The 16,768-nt window shown below is 39.3% G+C and overlaps 2 protein-coding genes across 3 annotated transcripts; one reads left to right on the top strand and one right to left on the bottom strand.

The window, feature by feature from the left end:
* The first annotated feature begins 229 nt into the window (after window positions 1-229).
* si:dkey-260g12.1 (tumor necrosis factor receptor superfamily member 3) lies at window positions 230-11,251 on the top strand. Of its 2 annotated transcripts, XM_014012581.1 has the most exons (11): window positions 230-1,233; window positions 1,392-1,458; window positions 1,601-1,655; window positions 1,923-2,033; window positions 2,149-2,286; window positions 5,346-5,415; window positions 5,509-5,567; window positions 8,566-8,682; window positions 8,921-8,943; window positions 9,037-9,142; window positions 10,694-11,251. In XM_014012581.1, the coding sequence occupies exons 2-11, from the start codon at window positions 1,393-1,395 to the stop codon at window positions 10,942-10,944; spliced, it is 996 nt and encodes a 331-aa protein (XP_013868035.1). In that variant the 5' UTR covers window positions 230-1,233; window position 1,392; the 3' UTR covers window positions 10,945-11,251. The 2 variants fall into 2 exon arrangements, with proteins under 2 accessions (XP_013868035.1, XP_013868034.1); XM_014012580.1 differs by having other exon boundaries at window positions 230-1,458.
* A 90-nt stretch (window positions 11,252-11,341) lies between these two features.
* On the bottom strand, window positions 11,342-16,701 carry LOC106520465 (tumor necrosis factor receptor superfamily member 6). The gene is made up of 5 exons (XM_014012582.1): window positions 16,579-16,701; window positions 14,286-14,438; window positions 12,799-12,831; window positions 12,583-12,687; window positions 11,342-12,047 (listed from the first exon to the last, which is right to left on the bottom strand). Exons 1-5 carry the CDS (start codon window positions 16,694-16,696, stop codon window positions 11,935-11,937), a joined length of 522 nt encoding a protein of 173 aa, XP_013868036.1. The 5' UTR covers window positions 16,697-16,701; the 3' UTR covers window positions 11,342-11,934.
* Between the last annotated feature and the right edge of the window lie 67 nt (window positions 16,702-16,768).

The raw sequence follows: 16,768 nt of genomic DNA, 5'->3' as shown, positions 1-16,768 counted from the left end.
GATGAGATTAAAAGATACCAAGAGTCGAAGATTGTCTGATGGAGCGGGAGATCGACAGGCAGATTGGTGCTGCGTCTGCAGTGATGCGGGCGTTGTACCGGTCTGTCGTGGTGAAGCGAGAGCTGAGCCAGAAGGTGAAGCTCTCGGTTTACCTGTCAGTCTACGTTCCTATCCTCATCTGGTCACGAGCTTTGGGTAGTGACCGAAAGATCGCAGATACAAGCGGCCGAAATGAGTTTCCTCCACAGGGTGTCTACGCTCTCYATTTGAGATAGGGTGAGAAGCTCAGTCATCCAGGAGGCGAATTGCTCTAAATTGTCAATTCATTCTCCCATCCTGAGCAAGCACAGGGCAGCGGGCGACAGTGGAGTGGAATGACTCCCTTCYAACAGGAAGTGGCCTAAAGAAGTACCAGACTCAGGATGGTCGGCACTTTGACTTTATTAAACAAATTGAAATAAAAGAATAAACAATGTTATGTTCAAAAGAAAATAAATTTCAAACAAAGGAAGAACAATAGTGAGTTATATTTACACGTTCAAAGGAGTGTGTTGAAGTATAAAATTTACCTCAACCAGTGGGAGTTGAAAGGACAGGAATGAGACACAGATAAACAAAGGTTTGGGCTAAAATGGGAAAAGAAAAAGCAAACAAAAGAGAGAGATAATTGCAACAATGATTTAAAAATATTTAGAGAAAAGTATCAAAAACAGCAGAAAGAGGAAAAATGGTCTGTTTTGTATGCTTTTCTATTTCTGGCTGAATTTTTCTTTAAAATTTGTGCAAACTAACCTTTTTTTCTCTTTTAGAGTCAGTTAAACAACTCTGCATGGAGCACATGAACAAACTGACATCAAAAATGCCTGAAAATATGACCAAATCAGTAACAAAAACCACTTGCTGCTATCACAAARATCTTTTCTTCCATCATGTCAGTGTATCAGCTGTGCAGAGTGTGTCTTTCTGGATTATTATTTTTTTTGGTCAGATTTTAGTTTGAGCGGAAAAATAATGGGCCTGATTCCGCAACGTTAGTCAGACGACATCTCTGCATGTGAGAAGTCGAAAGTACAAACATGACAATATGAGTGGGCAGGAAGACAGGAAGAGGTAACCCAGGTAAGGAAATAGTGACACAGGATGGGTAGAGTGAGTGAGAAGAGGAGGAGGTTAAACTCACCTCGTARAAGTTGACAAAACAAGAAGCAGAAGAGAAGGAGCATCACGTTTAAGGTAAAGGCTTTTGTTTCATTGGGGTTGATTTAAGATCAGTTTTACAGATGATATCCTGCTTTCTGAAAGTTATATTTATAAACAACCATGAAAGAAACATGTACTTAAGAGGTATTTATATTTATTTGTGTACTTTCTTACATTTTTCTCTCAATCAGGATGGGTTTTGTGCAATACTTCTTGACTGTGCTGTTGACCGCACAGTTGCTGCTCGCCATTCCCACGGTAAAAAAAAAAAGAAAGAAATCATCTCATTCAATTTAACTATACAAAAAAAAACAAAGTGTCAGACATAAAATATAAGTCAATGCATTACTGTGACTTGCATGAAGTTAGAGATTTATTGTTATTTGTGTTCAAATATCAGCAGATGGAGGGGACCTACAGGGATTCTAAAAGGTTATGTCAAAAATGTCCTGCAGGTAAGGAAATACACAGATATTTAGTGTATTTAAGTCATACAACTGAACAAATCGACAATAATTAAGTGTGAAAATCCCTCTTTCATTTAATCTTCTCTGTTCTTTTGCCTTTGTACTAAGAAAAAAAAAAGGATGACGCATGCTGCACTGTGACATTATTCTGCACATGACCACATCCTTTGTTAATATGCACTTCAGGCCTGCAGGCCTCCCTGGTTCCTTTCATCCGGTTGTTTTGATTTGGTTCTCTTTGGTCTGTTCTTACAGGTAAGTTTGCAAAGTCTTGTAACGTGTGTGAACCCTGCCGGGAAGGAACTTWCACGTCTGAGCTGAACAGCGAAGACTCTTGCTTCCCCTGCTTCAGAGACTGCTTGCCAAGTAAGAAACACTTTGCATCCTTCTCACCTCAGGAAGCTTCATAAACGCCTCTCGCAGCTGTGATCTCTTTGTGCAGCAGTGATCCTTAGCTGTTCTTTTTATTTGTCTGTTTCAGAATACCACTTGAGGGTGGTTCAGAACTGCACAAGTACAACCCCGCTGAAGTGTGAGTGCGAGCCCGGGTTCGTATGCATCGCAATGGCCTCAGGTTTAAAAAACTGCAGAACCTGTGAGAGAGTACCGAACACAACTGGTAACTACTGGAAAAAAAAAAACCTTAAACTCTGTCAGATTTGTTCTTGTCTAAATATCCCATGAACCACAAGACAAATTTTAAAGTAACTTGTAGTAAGTAATTTTTGAATGTGTATCTTAACTGATCAACTTTTGGAGCCAAATTGATTCAAAAAGTCAGACGCAGCTAAAAAAAAAGAAAAAAAGGCACAAAAACAACTACGATTCAGTTGGTTTTACAGATGTTGAGCTAAAACGTGATGTGGTAGTAGCTGAAAGTCATGAACAACACATACTTCAAGAGTGTGAGCTCTTTGCTTCAAATGTTGGCAATAATTGAGTCAGCCCTGTTTGTTAGCAAAATATCTATACGCTTTATGCTTAACAGTCATAAACCCCTCTATAAAACTAGAATGGACCGCTCTGGAAGCTGGACGGGGGCAGGGTCTGAAGCGCCTCGTTTGGATTCAAAGAGACAGCCTCAAAACRAGTTGATCTGAGACACACCTCAGAAAAGCAGTGAAAGAGGGGCTTGTGTAGTTACAGTAAGGAGGAATTCAGAYTAAAGCATTGCAGTTCTACTTTTTATAAACCCCAACTGAATGATTTAAATATGAAAAAGAAGGATTTAAAAGAACGATGTGTATACTTTAAGTTAAGTTAATTATTTAATTTAGGATGGCTGCCTCAGCTAATTGACATTAACCATCAAAAAATGGTTTTAGTAATTTTACAGCTTAGATTTGAAGYGGTAGTTGCAGAGAGTTATCAACAACACATACTCTGAGAGGGACACCTCATTTCTCAGTTTGTGTTTTGTGTGTTATGATTAGGTTTATTTATGTTTTGTGATTCTTGTGTATTCGTTCTTTGAGTTTCCTCTGTGCCATCAGCCACTGCTCCCTCAGTTTTGTCAACTTACACCCACTCCCTGTTACACATATCACAGCTGCAGCCACTTTCCCTCGTTAAGGCTGGTTCATACTTCAACAAGATGTGAGRCAGTGGATCTGTGSTGACATTATTTCACACATCTTCGTCTCATAGAGTGTTTACAGTCAAACGAGGGGGATTAAACCATTGTAATTCCTCCCTTCCACTGTAGCAGACTTCAAGCTGAGCATWTAAACCACAACACAGGACAGGTAGAGGTTGTTSTTTTTTTCACTCAAATWATATATCAGACATTGGAAGTTAGACTSGTGTTTTCTCCTGTAGAATTTCAATTGAATCAGCAAACTGAACTAGGAGTTGTGAACAACGTTGATTTTCTGCGCTCTTTTAGTCTGCCTGTARTTTAGCAATGGCAGTGGAGGAAGTGAATGAAGCAAGTGTTGACAAGGATTCCAAATTAAATAAATTTTGTCTCACACAGCCTGCAGCTCTCATTTACAGTCATCTTGTTCAGCTTCTCYCTGCCCAGTAGGGGATGGTTGTTTACAGCACACACACTTAACGGTTAGCCTCTTAGCATAGCTTCCTTCACAGTCAAGCTGGTGCACATATGTAACGGCCAAACGTTAGCGATTGGGTAAATCAGATCCAATTGTTTCAAACTTCAACAGAGTCCACGCCTCCATCAAAGCCATCGTTTCTCAATAGCTGAGCGGAGGGTCCAGATCCTCTGTACAAAGCAAAACAAAGAACAAGGGGCTGGTTTTTACCAGTTTAGAATGGACTGTTAGTCCAGTGCTTCGCAGATAGTGGGGCGCGGCTGCCTGGGTGGGGCACAGTGAGATGTCAGGGCTAAAAAGTTTATTTTATTCATTTATTATGAATTTATTGTACTTGAAAAAGGAGCACCACAGAAATCAAGATACCTCACGGTTCTTTAAGTAAAATTAACTTTCTTCATTTAACATAAAATTAATTTTAAGTGTATTTTGAATTAACCAATCTTAAATTTTTTTTAAATTAACGGTAATAATACATGTTTTTTTATACACAATGCAGTGTTTATTTGCCATTATCAGGTGGTTCTATGCAGAATGCTGGTGGCAGAAAGTCATWCAGTGGTTTGTACAGATAAATAAATGCTTTCAACAATATCTAAAGTCATGGGGGCGGGGTGTGTGTGAAATAAATTAAGTTCCCTAGGGGGTCATGGCAGAAAATAATTGAGAAGCACTGCTTTGGTCCCAGACTATAAAGTTTGTCTACACTGCACTGCCGGTTGAGCAKTATTGGTTTTCTGCCACACACAGACTTCTCTGTGCTGTTTGGAAGCTTTTTGTTGCTTCAATGTGTTTTTGTTTTGCTTTAAAATCAAGTTTAATTTCATTTTTGGGCTCTTCGAGTCAGTCTGGATTTCTGGTTTCAAACATCCATGAACCATGACAATCTCACATGACATTTTACACATGATGGTATTTTCAAGATCTGACCAGAATTCTGGGCTCCTAATTTTGTAAGGAGTCAAATTGTTTATTTCGGTTTGTAATCCTGTTTGAGTAAAAACTTTCATTGTTGTTCCGATCAGACAGATTTACATTTTGAAACATAGTGTTTAGAAATATTAGAAATATCTGAGTTAAGAATATTGACTAAACTGTTTACCCAACTTGAAAAAATAAGGTGTCAGTTTTGCTCTCTAATTCTGTAAATGCACCATATTTCTATCACAATAGTGAGACAGGCGAGGAGGAAGAGAAAATGTGAAGAAAACTCATCGAATTTAACACCCAAAACTGCAAACCTAAAGTCCAGAGGTTTACCACCAATTTCAGGAYCTTGTTTTGTTTTGTTTTGTTTCACACCTTCACTTCAACCACACACCACTGAAATCTCAACACACATTTTCACTGCCCTCAAGTGGCTGAAAGTTTGTTTAACAAAGAACAAACAAGTTTGTGTAGAGGAGGGTTTATTTTATGTATTTTCTCTGAGGCTAGAACAATGAMAGGAAATTAAGGAGCAATAAGATTTGATGAGTAACAAAATTACAGAGAAGCAAATCTGAGCTGCTGGAGTTCAGAGAATAAATAAGATCTCAAACAAAGTTTTTTTTTTCAACAGTAAGATTGTATATCTAATTCAATGATGTTCTTTGATACTAACTTGTGACGTTTTGTTTTGCAGTAGCGGTTTCGAGTAAACCTGCATCCTCTCCTCCTTCCTCGGGTCAAACAGAACCCTGCCGGTCCCCAAAGTGAGTCCCAGTGCATCCTTCCATGCAGGTTAAAACTGTTGTTTTACAGTAAATTTTGTTTGAAGACTTACTTATTTGAGATTTTTCACCCAGATGTGGCCTTCAGCCAGTCCCAACACCAGATCCTGGCTCTGGGACCAGTTCTGATAAAGGTGAGGATGATATTCATAACTTCACACTTAAAGTATCTCCAGACCAAAACAAAATTGGGATTTTACAAATTTTTATAATTACAGAAAATTTATCAAACGGAGATCAATGCCTGCAGCATGTTGTAAATAAAACAGTCAAGGCACTTTTAATGTAATATTTTGTAAATTTTGTTGGTTATGTCAGGTTTATTCCTCTAAAAAAAAGAAGAAGAAAAACATTTTTAGAGAACTGAACAGAAACCAATAGAAAAGCAGATGGGTTTAAAGATCAACAAAACTTTAGTGATAACCTCAAATAAAGTGTTAGAAAACATTCAGCCTTCATTAATCTTTTTTTATTTGTTTGCTTTGTTTAATCCCTTCAGATGGCATTGTTTAACAGTTAATATAATAATAATTACAGCAATAATATTAATAATATTAACAACAACACTACATTTATTTGTATAGCACTTTTCAAAACAGTTACAAGGCGCTTTGCATCACATAATAAAATCAAAACAAAATACATAGCACAAACAAAAAAATTTAAAATGAGTTTTAAAAAAAGACAACAAAGAGGCTAGTCTGATGAATGGCACTGTATTCCATAAAAGAGGAGCCCTAATGTAAAAGGCTTGATCACACTCTATCTTGCCCTGGTCACCAAAAGTAACAACTGATCAGATTATCTCAGAGGTCGCAAGCAGTGGTAAGGAGTAGTAACTCAGTAATATATGAWGGTGCAAGTCTATTCAATGATTTAAAAACTAACAATATAATCTTTAAATCAATCCTAAACACCACAGGTAGCCAGTGTAATGAAGCAAGAACTGGAGTGATATGATCATATTTCTGGGTTCTCCTTAGTACTCTAGCTGCTGTATTTTGTACTAATTGGAGATGTTTAAGGATTTTTTTAGGCAGACCAGCAAATAAAGATGACAGGAGTCAATCCTACCGACACGGCTTCCCATGTGGAAGCAGAGCCTGAGGACCCTGGGTCGGATTCTCCAATCTCTGGTGCCGAGGTCACAGAGGTGGTTAAAAAGCTCCTCAGTGGCAAGGCGCCGGGGGTGGATGAGATTCGCCCGGAGTTCCTTCAGGCTCTGGATGTTGTGCGGTTGTGTTGGTTAATGCGACTCTACAATATTGCGTGGACATCAGGGGCAGTTCCCCTGGATTGGCAGAATGAGGTGGTGGTGGTCTATTCGGGGGTTCTGGAGAAGAGGGTCCGTCAGATGGTCAAATCTCAGATTCAGGAAGAGCACTGTGGTTTTCGTCCTGGTCGTGGAACAGCGAACCAGCTCTACACCGTTAGCAGGGTCCTGGAGGGTGCGTGGGAGTTCCCCCAACCAGTCTACATGTGTTTTGTGGACTTGGAGAAGGCGTTCGACCATGTCCCTCAGGGACTCCTGTGGGGGTACTCCGGGAGTATGGGGTACCGGGCCCATTGATACGGGCTGTTAGGTCCCTGTATGACCGGTGCCAGAGCTTTGTCCACATTGCCGGTAGTAAGTCGGACTTGTTTCCGGTGAGAGTTGGACTCTGCCAAGGTTGCACTTTGTCACCAATTCTGTTCATAAGTTTTATTGACAGAATTTCTAGGCGCAGCCGAGGTGTTGAGGGGATCCTTTTTGGTGACCTTAGGATCACATCTCTGCTTTTTGCAGATGATGTGGTCCAATTGGCTTCATCAGATCGTGATCTCTGGCTCTCACTGGAGCACTTTGCAGCCGAGTGTGAAGTGGCTGGGATGAGGATCAGTGCCTCCAAATCCGAGACCATGGTCTTGAGCCAGAAACCAGTAGCCTCTGGGTCGTGGAGGAGTTCAAGTATCTTGGGGTCTTGTTCACGAATGAGGGAAGAATGGAGCGGGAGATCGACAAGCGGATTGGTGCTGCATCTGCAGTGATGCGGGCACTGTACCGGTCTGTCATGGTGAAGCGGGAGCTGAGCCAGAAGGCAAAGCTCTCGGTTTACCGGTCGGTCTACGTTCCTACCCTCATCTATGGTCACGAGCTTTGGGTAGTGACTGAAAGAATGAGATCACAGACACAATCGGCCAAAATGAGTTTCCTTTGCAGGGTGTCTGGGCTCTCTCTTAGAGATGGAGTRAGAAGCTCGGTCATCCGGGAGGGACTCAGAGTAGAGCCACTGCTCCTCCATGTCGAGAGGAGCCGGTTGAGGCGGCTCGGGCATCTGGTTAGGATGCCTCCTGGACGCCTCCCTGGTGAGGTGTTCCGGGCACGTCCCACTGGGAGGAGGCCCAGAGGAAGACCCAGGACACGCTGAGGGACTATGTTTCTCGGCTGGCCTGGGAATGCCTCGAGATTCCCTAGCTGGCCCAAGTGGCTGGGGAGAGGGAAGTCCGAGTCTCTCTGCTTAGGCTGCTGCCCCTGCGACCCGACCCCGKATCAGCGGCAGAAAACAGAAACGGAAGATGACAGGAGACAAAAGCATGAATGAGGGTTTAGCATCAGCAAAAGAGATCATTGATCTTATTTTGGCAAAATTCATAATTTGATAAAAGCCTGTTTTAATTATTTTTTAAAATGTTTTACGAAGCTCAGATCTGAATCTAGAACCACCCCAAGGTTCCTAGCCTTATGGGCACAATGTAAACCTGACGAGTTAAGAATTTGAATAATAGGGTCTCTATGAGCCTTGGAACCAAAAACAAGCACCTCAGTTTTGTTATTGTTTAACAATAAAAAGTTATCGGACATCCAGAACTTAATATCAGAGAGACATGAACCTATGTTTACAGCAGACAGATCTGGTGGATCAAAAGCTAAATAAATTTGAGTATCATCAGCATATATATATATATATATATATATAAAAAACGTGAAAAGAGATATATTTGCAAATAAATTGACAAGGAGGTAATGTATAAATAGAAAATAGTAGTGGGCCAAGAAGCCTTGAAGAATGCCACAAGTATCAACATGTGATATTGGATGGAGAGATTTCATTGCAACTTTAATAAACATTTTAAATCATATTTCTGTCTCAGAACACAGGAATGCTCAGCTGGCAGCCATTTTGTGCCCCTTGACTTTTATTGGATTTGTTGCCCTCCTCGCCCTGTTCTGCATCTATAGCCCCCGAGATGAAACATGTTTCAGACAAAGTAAGACGTTTATTTTTTTTTAATGGTTTCTGGAGTCTTAGTCAAACCTTTTGGTTGAATCATCTCTGGCAAACAACAAACATTTAAACTGAAAAGAACTCAAATGAATATGTTACAAATTTGTGCGGAGGTTTGCAAATATTTTCTGACTCTACGCTCCACAAATGATGTTGAGGATGAGTCATGGTTGAGCTCCTGAAACTAGTTCTGTTACTCATCATTTCTTCTGTTCTTTCAGCTATCACAAAGCTGTGCAATGAGGTAAGCTTTGGGATCGAGAGCGTTTGTTTACAGCTTATTCCAGATTTTCTTGTGTTTCCCATGTTTTGAAATATGTTTTTTTATTATTTTTAGAAAGGAAAAGATGCTCCTAGCACATCAAAGGAGGCAATGCATCAGTTCCCCAAAGACTCATCCAGTGCAAAGCAGCAGACTTCGTCCTCTTCTGCTGCCAATTTAGGTACTTTTCATTTAAAATATGTGATTCATGATGTTGGATGATAAAGAAATAGTAAAAAGTTTAAGACGCAGCTGTTGTACCACTAAAAGCTATGCTAAGGTTAAAACAGTTGTTAAAACAACTCGTTATGTTTTACTATTATTATTATTATGACCAGCAACCACAAAAGGCAATGTGTGCAYTTTGATTTTAATGAAAATCTTAGAAACTAAATGATAAATGGACTGTACTTATATAGCGCTTTTCTATCCAACCAGAGTACTCAAAGTGCTTTACACCACAATCTGTGGCCTCATTTACCCATTCACACATTTATTCAGTCTTGTGCTAGATCTCTCTACAAAGCTGATACTGATAAATCAATCTATAGACTAACTGTTGAATGTATATTTGCAGCTGATTCACTTTTGGAGTCGACCTGGTTTAAGATGGCTGCCACCGCTGATTAACATTAGCAAACACAAAAGTAGCTGTTGCTCTGTTGCTTTTACAGGAAATGGCTTAAATTTGGCRTGGTGGTAGTTGAGAGCGATTCTCCCCAACAAGATGGAGGGAGGTCTTTGTTGGAGTCAGCACTGACTGTTAACAAAATATCCCATCAACCATTGGATAGAATTGGATTTTAAATAAACTCTCAGAATGTAATCCCTGGATTTTTGTCTTCAACTGAGTAACTTTGTTTGATGTGTTCATGCATTCACTCATTTCATAACAGATGTAGGGATAGGGGACGGTGCAGTGGTTTTGCATCTCTAACAGTACTTAAACTGAGTATGTCATTATTATGTACCTGGTATTCAGTTCACAGAAATAAAGCTATAAAGAAAAGCTGGATCACACACCAGAATCTGATGTGATGGACACGATAACAGCACTGGTTTGGGCTGATAAAATGTAATTAACATGATCTGTCTCTATAAAACAGGTTGACACAGCCACACACTGCAGCATCAACTGCAACAGTTTAAAATTTTTAAATCTAAATGTTTTAAATATAGACTAATTCACATTTTCCTGACCATTTCTAAAACCTTGCAGCTCAAACAGAGATGCATTTTATATTGGAGATTCTAGATTATCGAGGGGATTTTCAACAGGTGTGAAACACACAAGAATGAGTTGCGGCTGTTAGCATTAGCCTTGATTAGCTGTGTTGGGGCTGCAATGCATCATGGTTTATTTCTACTGATGTAGTTTTACTGAACCACATTTCTAAATCACCATGTATGGTGTGATGGGTTAGAACTGCAACACTAACCGACTCACCACACACTGGACGATGTGACTGCAGGATGGATGCAACATCTAATAAACATTACTCTTAACTCAGTCAGAATTACAGATATTGAGCTAAAATTTTGTGTGGTAGTAGCTGAGAGGCAACACATACATACTCCGAGAAAATACATCTTTCTGTAATCCATGTAATTGTGCATTAATATTTTTATGATTTAATCAAAAAGGTAATATCCTTTTTCAATTTTACTTTTGGTGGGCACATTCCTTCAAGAAATTCTAAGCTAGTTTTCTTCTTGCTTCATGTTTCTGCAGGCCCGGTTCACGTTCACAACCCGGGAACAGTCATCTTCAGCCTGCTCAGTCAGTTCACGGGTCAGGTCGGCCCGACGATTCTGGGCGGAAAGAGAGGGGAAGACGAGAAAGACTGTCCGGTGTTTCATCATGCGCCCTCGCCCAGTGTTCCTCTCTCCGAGGAGGAGAGGAGCAGCGAGGCGGACAACATCTTCTTCCCCTCCCAGGAGCAAGGCAAGGACTACCACATGTCCAAGGAGGAGGTCTTGTGACGTCTCAGAAGTATCCCACGGGACTTGTTTTTAAAGGAAATGCTGGCATTCAGAGAATTCAATCTTTTAAAAAAAACATTACAAAAGTGTAAACTCAACTACAGAGACGTGTAGGGACGATTCATCTACCTCTGGAAAACTGACAGCTGCAATATTCCCTGCAGGTCCCGGAAAACTCTGTGGAATGTGATCTTTTTTGTAAGTTATTACTCATCAAACTATGTAAATACTTTCAAATTAGCTGCGTCAGCTATGGCACTTGTAAACATTTTGAGTGAAATAAATTTTTTATTGTGAATAAAGGAAACAGAGTTGTAAAAAAATTTGAAACTATATACATATATACAAGTCACATATTTATACGTAAACATACATATATGTAATATATGTATTTATAGTTTAATATACATACTTAAGAGGTTTAACGTTTGGACACAGTCATTTTTACATGAGAATTCTTTTAACTAGTATTATAAAAAGGCAGGTGTGCATATTTACTGTGTATATTGTGTACTATAGTACATACCCTGTTTAACAACATACTGCAAAGATCATGCATAACTATTATATGTTCCCACTGTGCATTCAGAGGTTATAAATCCTCCACATTCTAAATTTCTGGGTTTTCACTTTTTCATCTTCTTGTCAAATCCCCCCCCCCAAAAAAAAGCATCCATCTTGACCCATGCGCTGTCCCGTTTGTTGTCCTTGGTTTCCAGTCAAAACAGACTAGAGCGCTGCTGCTGTTGTGTCATAAATATGCTGGTGTCGATTCTCAACCGTCCAGGACTTGGTAAATCCAAAAGCAAATTAAAACCCCCACAAAACAACAGAATTTTGTTTCTGTAGTTGAAGACGTTTCACTCTTGTAGAAAGAAGCGTGTTGTAAATGTTCGTGTTTTTAGAACAGATGTGCTTGCATCCGTCTAATTTCCACTGAATATTCTACTGTCAAGTTATTTTACTCATCCAGTTTCAGGATCTAATCTTTCACACGTCAATGGGCTGGTCACATTTCCCACACACCTCCTGGACGGGTTTGGACACATCTTCATCCTCTGTGGACGAAGTTTCTGTAGAAGTTTTCTCTGCCATAAAGTAACCTGAGCAACCAGAAAAGAAAAGAAACAGATTTAGGAATTTTATTTCTGTGTTTTACACTTCTTTTTTTTCTACACATATTTAACTCCATGATGACAAAGCAAAATGTCATAATATGAAGAGTGAATTTTTTTAAAACACTTCACTCAGTCCTTTGTAAAAACTTACATCTTTTGAAGTGGGGTTCTTTGGAAAGCTTATGAACAAATAGTATATTACCTGTTGTAGGTAGTGGGGTTGTAAAACAAACTATCACAATATGAATATTGATGTGGATCAAAGCTTTGTTAAACCCTTAGAAGATAGAGCTGTCTTGTTTTTAAGAAACAGTTGAAATCAGACTGACAGGCTAATGGCTAGGAYTAAAGTGGATTAATTTAGTCTCAAAACAACTTCCAAATAAGAACAATGTAAAGAATTAAAATAGAATCTTCTGTCTGATGTTAAAATGTAGAAAAAACTAAAGGGTTTTTAATAACGATCTATCCTTTTAAAGCAGCTGCAGGGTGTTTTCCTTCATAAAGACGTTGGACTGACCGTGATTAGACATGATGCAGTGCAGCACTCTCTTAAGTTTTGTCAGAACAACCACACCGATTGCTGCGCACAGAAGAGCAATGATCACCAGGAACCACACTGTTTCTGCAAAAAAACAAAATTAAAATATTTTAGAAGATTTCATGCCAACATTAAGTCGAGGGAGAGGCTATTATTTTGTTGTTAAGTTACCATCATTTTATTTATTAATTTTACCTTTGTTTGGTTTAACAGGAGCTCTGGAGATGGCTGAAAGGAAAGTGGAAAACTTAGCTCAGTGCAAGACACACCCCCACCCCCACACCCCCCGGTGCCCCTGCAGTGAGCTGCTTATAAAACTGTTTTCAGCAAGAAGTCTCCAGGCTTTCTGAAGAATTTTCTTTTGAATTGGTTGCTTTCTTACACAGTTTTGGTTTTATATTTCATCCTGGAGCCTTCACCTCATTCTGAACTGCAGCTAAAATCAAAGAAACTCGGTCTTTTTCCTGATACAGCTGTCTGTGTGTTCCTTTTTTGTTAGTGATGACATGATATAAACATCCACTGACTAACAAATTGGACCATGTGCAGATTAAAATATATATACATATCCTTTTCCCCGTTATTAGGACACTTAAAGCAATAGTTCAAACCTTTTGAAGTGGGTTTCTATGACAAGCATATAAAATGTCTTATCTATTAACTCTTAGACTCATCTCAATTTAACTAAAGAAAATCTGACTGGACTGATAAGGGCTAATCTGAGCGGGGCCTCGACCACATCTTCATTTCTTACAGGAATATCGCAACTCTTTTTTTTCATAAATAACTGAATCTAAAATTTATGATGTAAAGCTTTAAAAAACTGTTTGAATAATCCATCCACTTAACCCACTGAATAGGTCTGGAGTCCATCACAAGGAGACACATAGACGAACAACTGCTGGCATCTACTGACTGAGTTTATGGTTACTGACTAACATGTATATTTATGGTCTATGGGAGAAAAACCGGAGTACCTGGAGAAAACCCATGCATGCTTGAGGTGACTCAATGCTCTATCTGCAACAGGTAAGATATTAATCGTTCATAACCATTCCAAAGAACCCTTACTTCATAAGATCTGAACTCTCCCTTTAACACACAATAAAGGCTCATTAATTCAAATAATTTCCCATATTTATTAGCTTCTACAACTATTAACAACAAACAACACAAACTAATTATAATTATTTAGCTGTAAAATTATCATTAATGTGCATTAATTAATTAATTAATTTATTCATTCATTTATTTTTTTGTCCTTGTAATGTGGTACTTTAAAACTTAAAACTGTATTTTAAGCAGGCCAATAACCAGTGTTGCTCATCAGCATAAAGGAGCAGATTGATGCGGTGTTTAATGTTTAATGCACACCACTTCAAAGTTGACACAAAATGTTTCATATTAAACCGTTTTGTTGATCTTTGGTCGTTCAGTCTTTACAAACCGGATACTATCAGAGTTAAACGAGTTCACAAACGACCACATTTTCTACCACACCCAACGGTCAGGCTGGATGAGCTTCAGCAGAAACTATTTATAGCTTCTTCTGTCACAGCACGCAGTTCAAAATACATGTTTGTATGCATCAGGATGCGGTTGCGTGCAAATGTATTAAARAGAGTAACTCTTTCAGTGTCTCATGTTTCTGGCGACTGTGCCTAGGAGCACGTGTGTCTCACCTGTAGTGGCTGGAGGTAGGGTGGTCCTGATGGGGGTTGGGGTTGGGATTGGCACACACTTTGAGCAGGACTTGTCTTTGCATTTAAAGCCAGTTTTACATCTGCAAACAGTGTTACTGGTGGACGTGCAGTTGGTCTTGGTCTCAAAGTTGGCTGAGGAGAAAACATGGTTTAAAAACAACATAAGAAAAGTGAAGCCCCAATAATTCAGTGTCTTTTTTTATTTAAACAGTGGCTCTAAAATGTGACATGTATCAGAAAATGCAGAATGAGTCACAAACTGGGTCTCGGGGGTACAGGTTCTAGTTTTCAGTCAGAGGACAGTTAAATTATCACCTCCTCTTTGGTGCTCTAGTCAAAAGTTATTTCTCGGTGAAAACACTGTTTCATTTTGATAAAACAATTTCCTTTTCTTAAAACAGGCTTCTGATTTGAAGTCGCAAATTAGCAAACAGAAAACTACTTACATGACTTCAACAGAGTCATCGCAAAACAAATGTTTACCAGCAGCTGTTGGAACATTTAGGTTCACAGATCAGGCTGCAAAAACAAATTTTTACTGTTTTAGTGGCAAATACGTAGCTGAATTTAATGCTGTAAGAAAACAGCTCAACAAACATCTCCTAGATGTCGTCCATTTCTAACAATCACGCAACAATTTGCAAGTGGGTCGACCATAAAATGACATTTGTGATGTTTATGGTGGTCAAAAGCAACATTGAATATCCCCTATCTGTGTCAAACACAAATCAATCACATGGYTGATCTCATTTAGAGAATCAAGCCTTGAAAACGGCAGGTTTTTTTGCTCGACGTGTGCACTTTCGCTCTGCTAGCATGGCGTTAAAGACCAAAGCACCACAGAAACATTGGTACAAGGTCAGCATGTGAAATTTCAGCGTGGGTGGAATCATTTCCACTTAAGTATGTTTTCATATATGTTAACTGATATAAAGCCCCTGATTGTCTAGTTTTGTCAGACACCCACCTTCCTGTGATTCTGCAGATGACGCTTCAAACTGATGTTTTTAGAAGATAAACAAAGGTTTGTCTTATTTWAAAAAACTGTATTCACTGTAAACTCAGACTGACACACAGGAAACCATGAGCTTAAAATATGTTAGGAGATCAAACTAATTTATGTGCATATATTTCAGCCTGAGACTCACAACTGTGCCCTCTATTATTCTTGTCTGTTTCCCCCGTGACATTTAGAAATAAGCACAACCATCTGTTTTCATTCACCTGCAGCAGCACAGACCTAAAGAAAAACACAGGGCACCTTAGTTTTTTTTTCCGATGTTTTTCTCTCTTTTTAAACGTCTCTTTTTCTTTCTTTCCACTAATATGACTGAAAAAGGTACTTTTATGTCTCAGTGGGCTGCCATTCAAATTAAAGCAAAGCCACTGTGGATTCAGAAGCACAAACTCTGTTGGTTCACAGATGTTTTCACAGACCACCTTTACCCTCCTCACTGTCTCTGTCTGACTGTGTACCCCCCCCCTAAACTTGACAAATGGGAAATTCCCTCAGCTATATGATTTCATCGTGTTTTTTTTTTCTGCAAGAGAACTTCTCTGAAATCTTGATGTACAGTTAGATTTGAGTAACAGCTAACAGTCGGCCGCGTTTAAGAAACTGGTCAAATTTAGCGACTGGGGCGACAGATGAGTCATTCTCACATCATGCTCAAAAGACTTCAGTCAGAGTTGACACACAAAAAGAAAGAAGCATAGCGACGGGCTGATGTAGTATTTTCACAGTAATGATTGATCTCTTAGGTCTTCAAGTCAAAACCAAGCTGCTGATCTGACGACGGTGAGAGTCAAATGTGTTTTCTGCTGATGTAAGAGCTTCACGTCTCATCTTCTCTGCAGTGACACATCATTTACTGAAAGAACTTTTAACATAAACCATTCTGACACCCTGTTGGTTTGCAGGATCCATGTCACGACAAATCACATCACAGCGGTTGAAACAGACGACATTTTTCAACATTTTAGTATATTTATAGACATAATCGCCTTCAGAAAAATGTTTTATAGGGAGGTGGATTTGTGCACTGCAGACCCCTGTAGCTTTTAACCTTAATGGCTTTAGTTCCTCTTACATTACTTTTATACTTTAAGTAGTTTTAAAACGAGTACTTTTACACTTTCAAGTAAAAAGCATGAGTTGATACTTCTRCTTCCAAAAGTGTTTTTAAAGCCTAATCTATACTTCTGCTTAACTAATGAAGATGAATTCTTTTTGACACCTGTGCAAGTAAGGGATATTTCTACAGTAACTCACGTTTGTTGCAAGTGTCACAAACGTTGCAGCTCATGTCCACGTTGTAGACTTTTGTGTAGCGGTCGCCTGTGCATGGTTCACATTTAATATCACAACTGGTTCGTGAGCGGGATTCCATATACCGGCCTGAGGAACACACACACACACACACACACACACACACACACACACACACACACACACACACACA

This window comes from Austrofundulus limnaeus, unplaced genomic scaffold, assembly GCF_001266775.1.
Source record: "Austrofundulus limnaeus strain Quisiro unplaced genomic scaffold, Austrofundulus_limnaeus-1.0 Scaffold93, whole genome shotgun sequence".
NCBI lineage: Eukaryota > Metazoa > Chordata > Actinopteri > Cyprinodontiformes > Rivulidae > Austrofundulus > Austrofundulus limnaeus.
This window is presented reverse-complemented; position numbering and strand designations above follow the sequence as displayed.

Bases quoted from the DNA above. Each gene is read 5' to 3' on its own strand.
- LOC106520465 (XM_014012582.1), bottom strand. From the start codon at position 16,696: ATGGAATCCCGCTCACGAACCAGTTGTGATATTAAATGTGAACCATGC. The intron at 12,832-14,285 runs GTGAGACACACG...CTTTCCTTTCAG, and splicing joins CCTACCTCCAGCCACTACAG to CCATCTCCAGAGCTCCTGTT. The intron at 12,688-12,798 runs GTAAAATTAATA...GTTTTTTTGCAG, and splicing joins TCCTGTTAAACCAAACAAAG to AAACAGTGTGGTTCCTGGTG.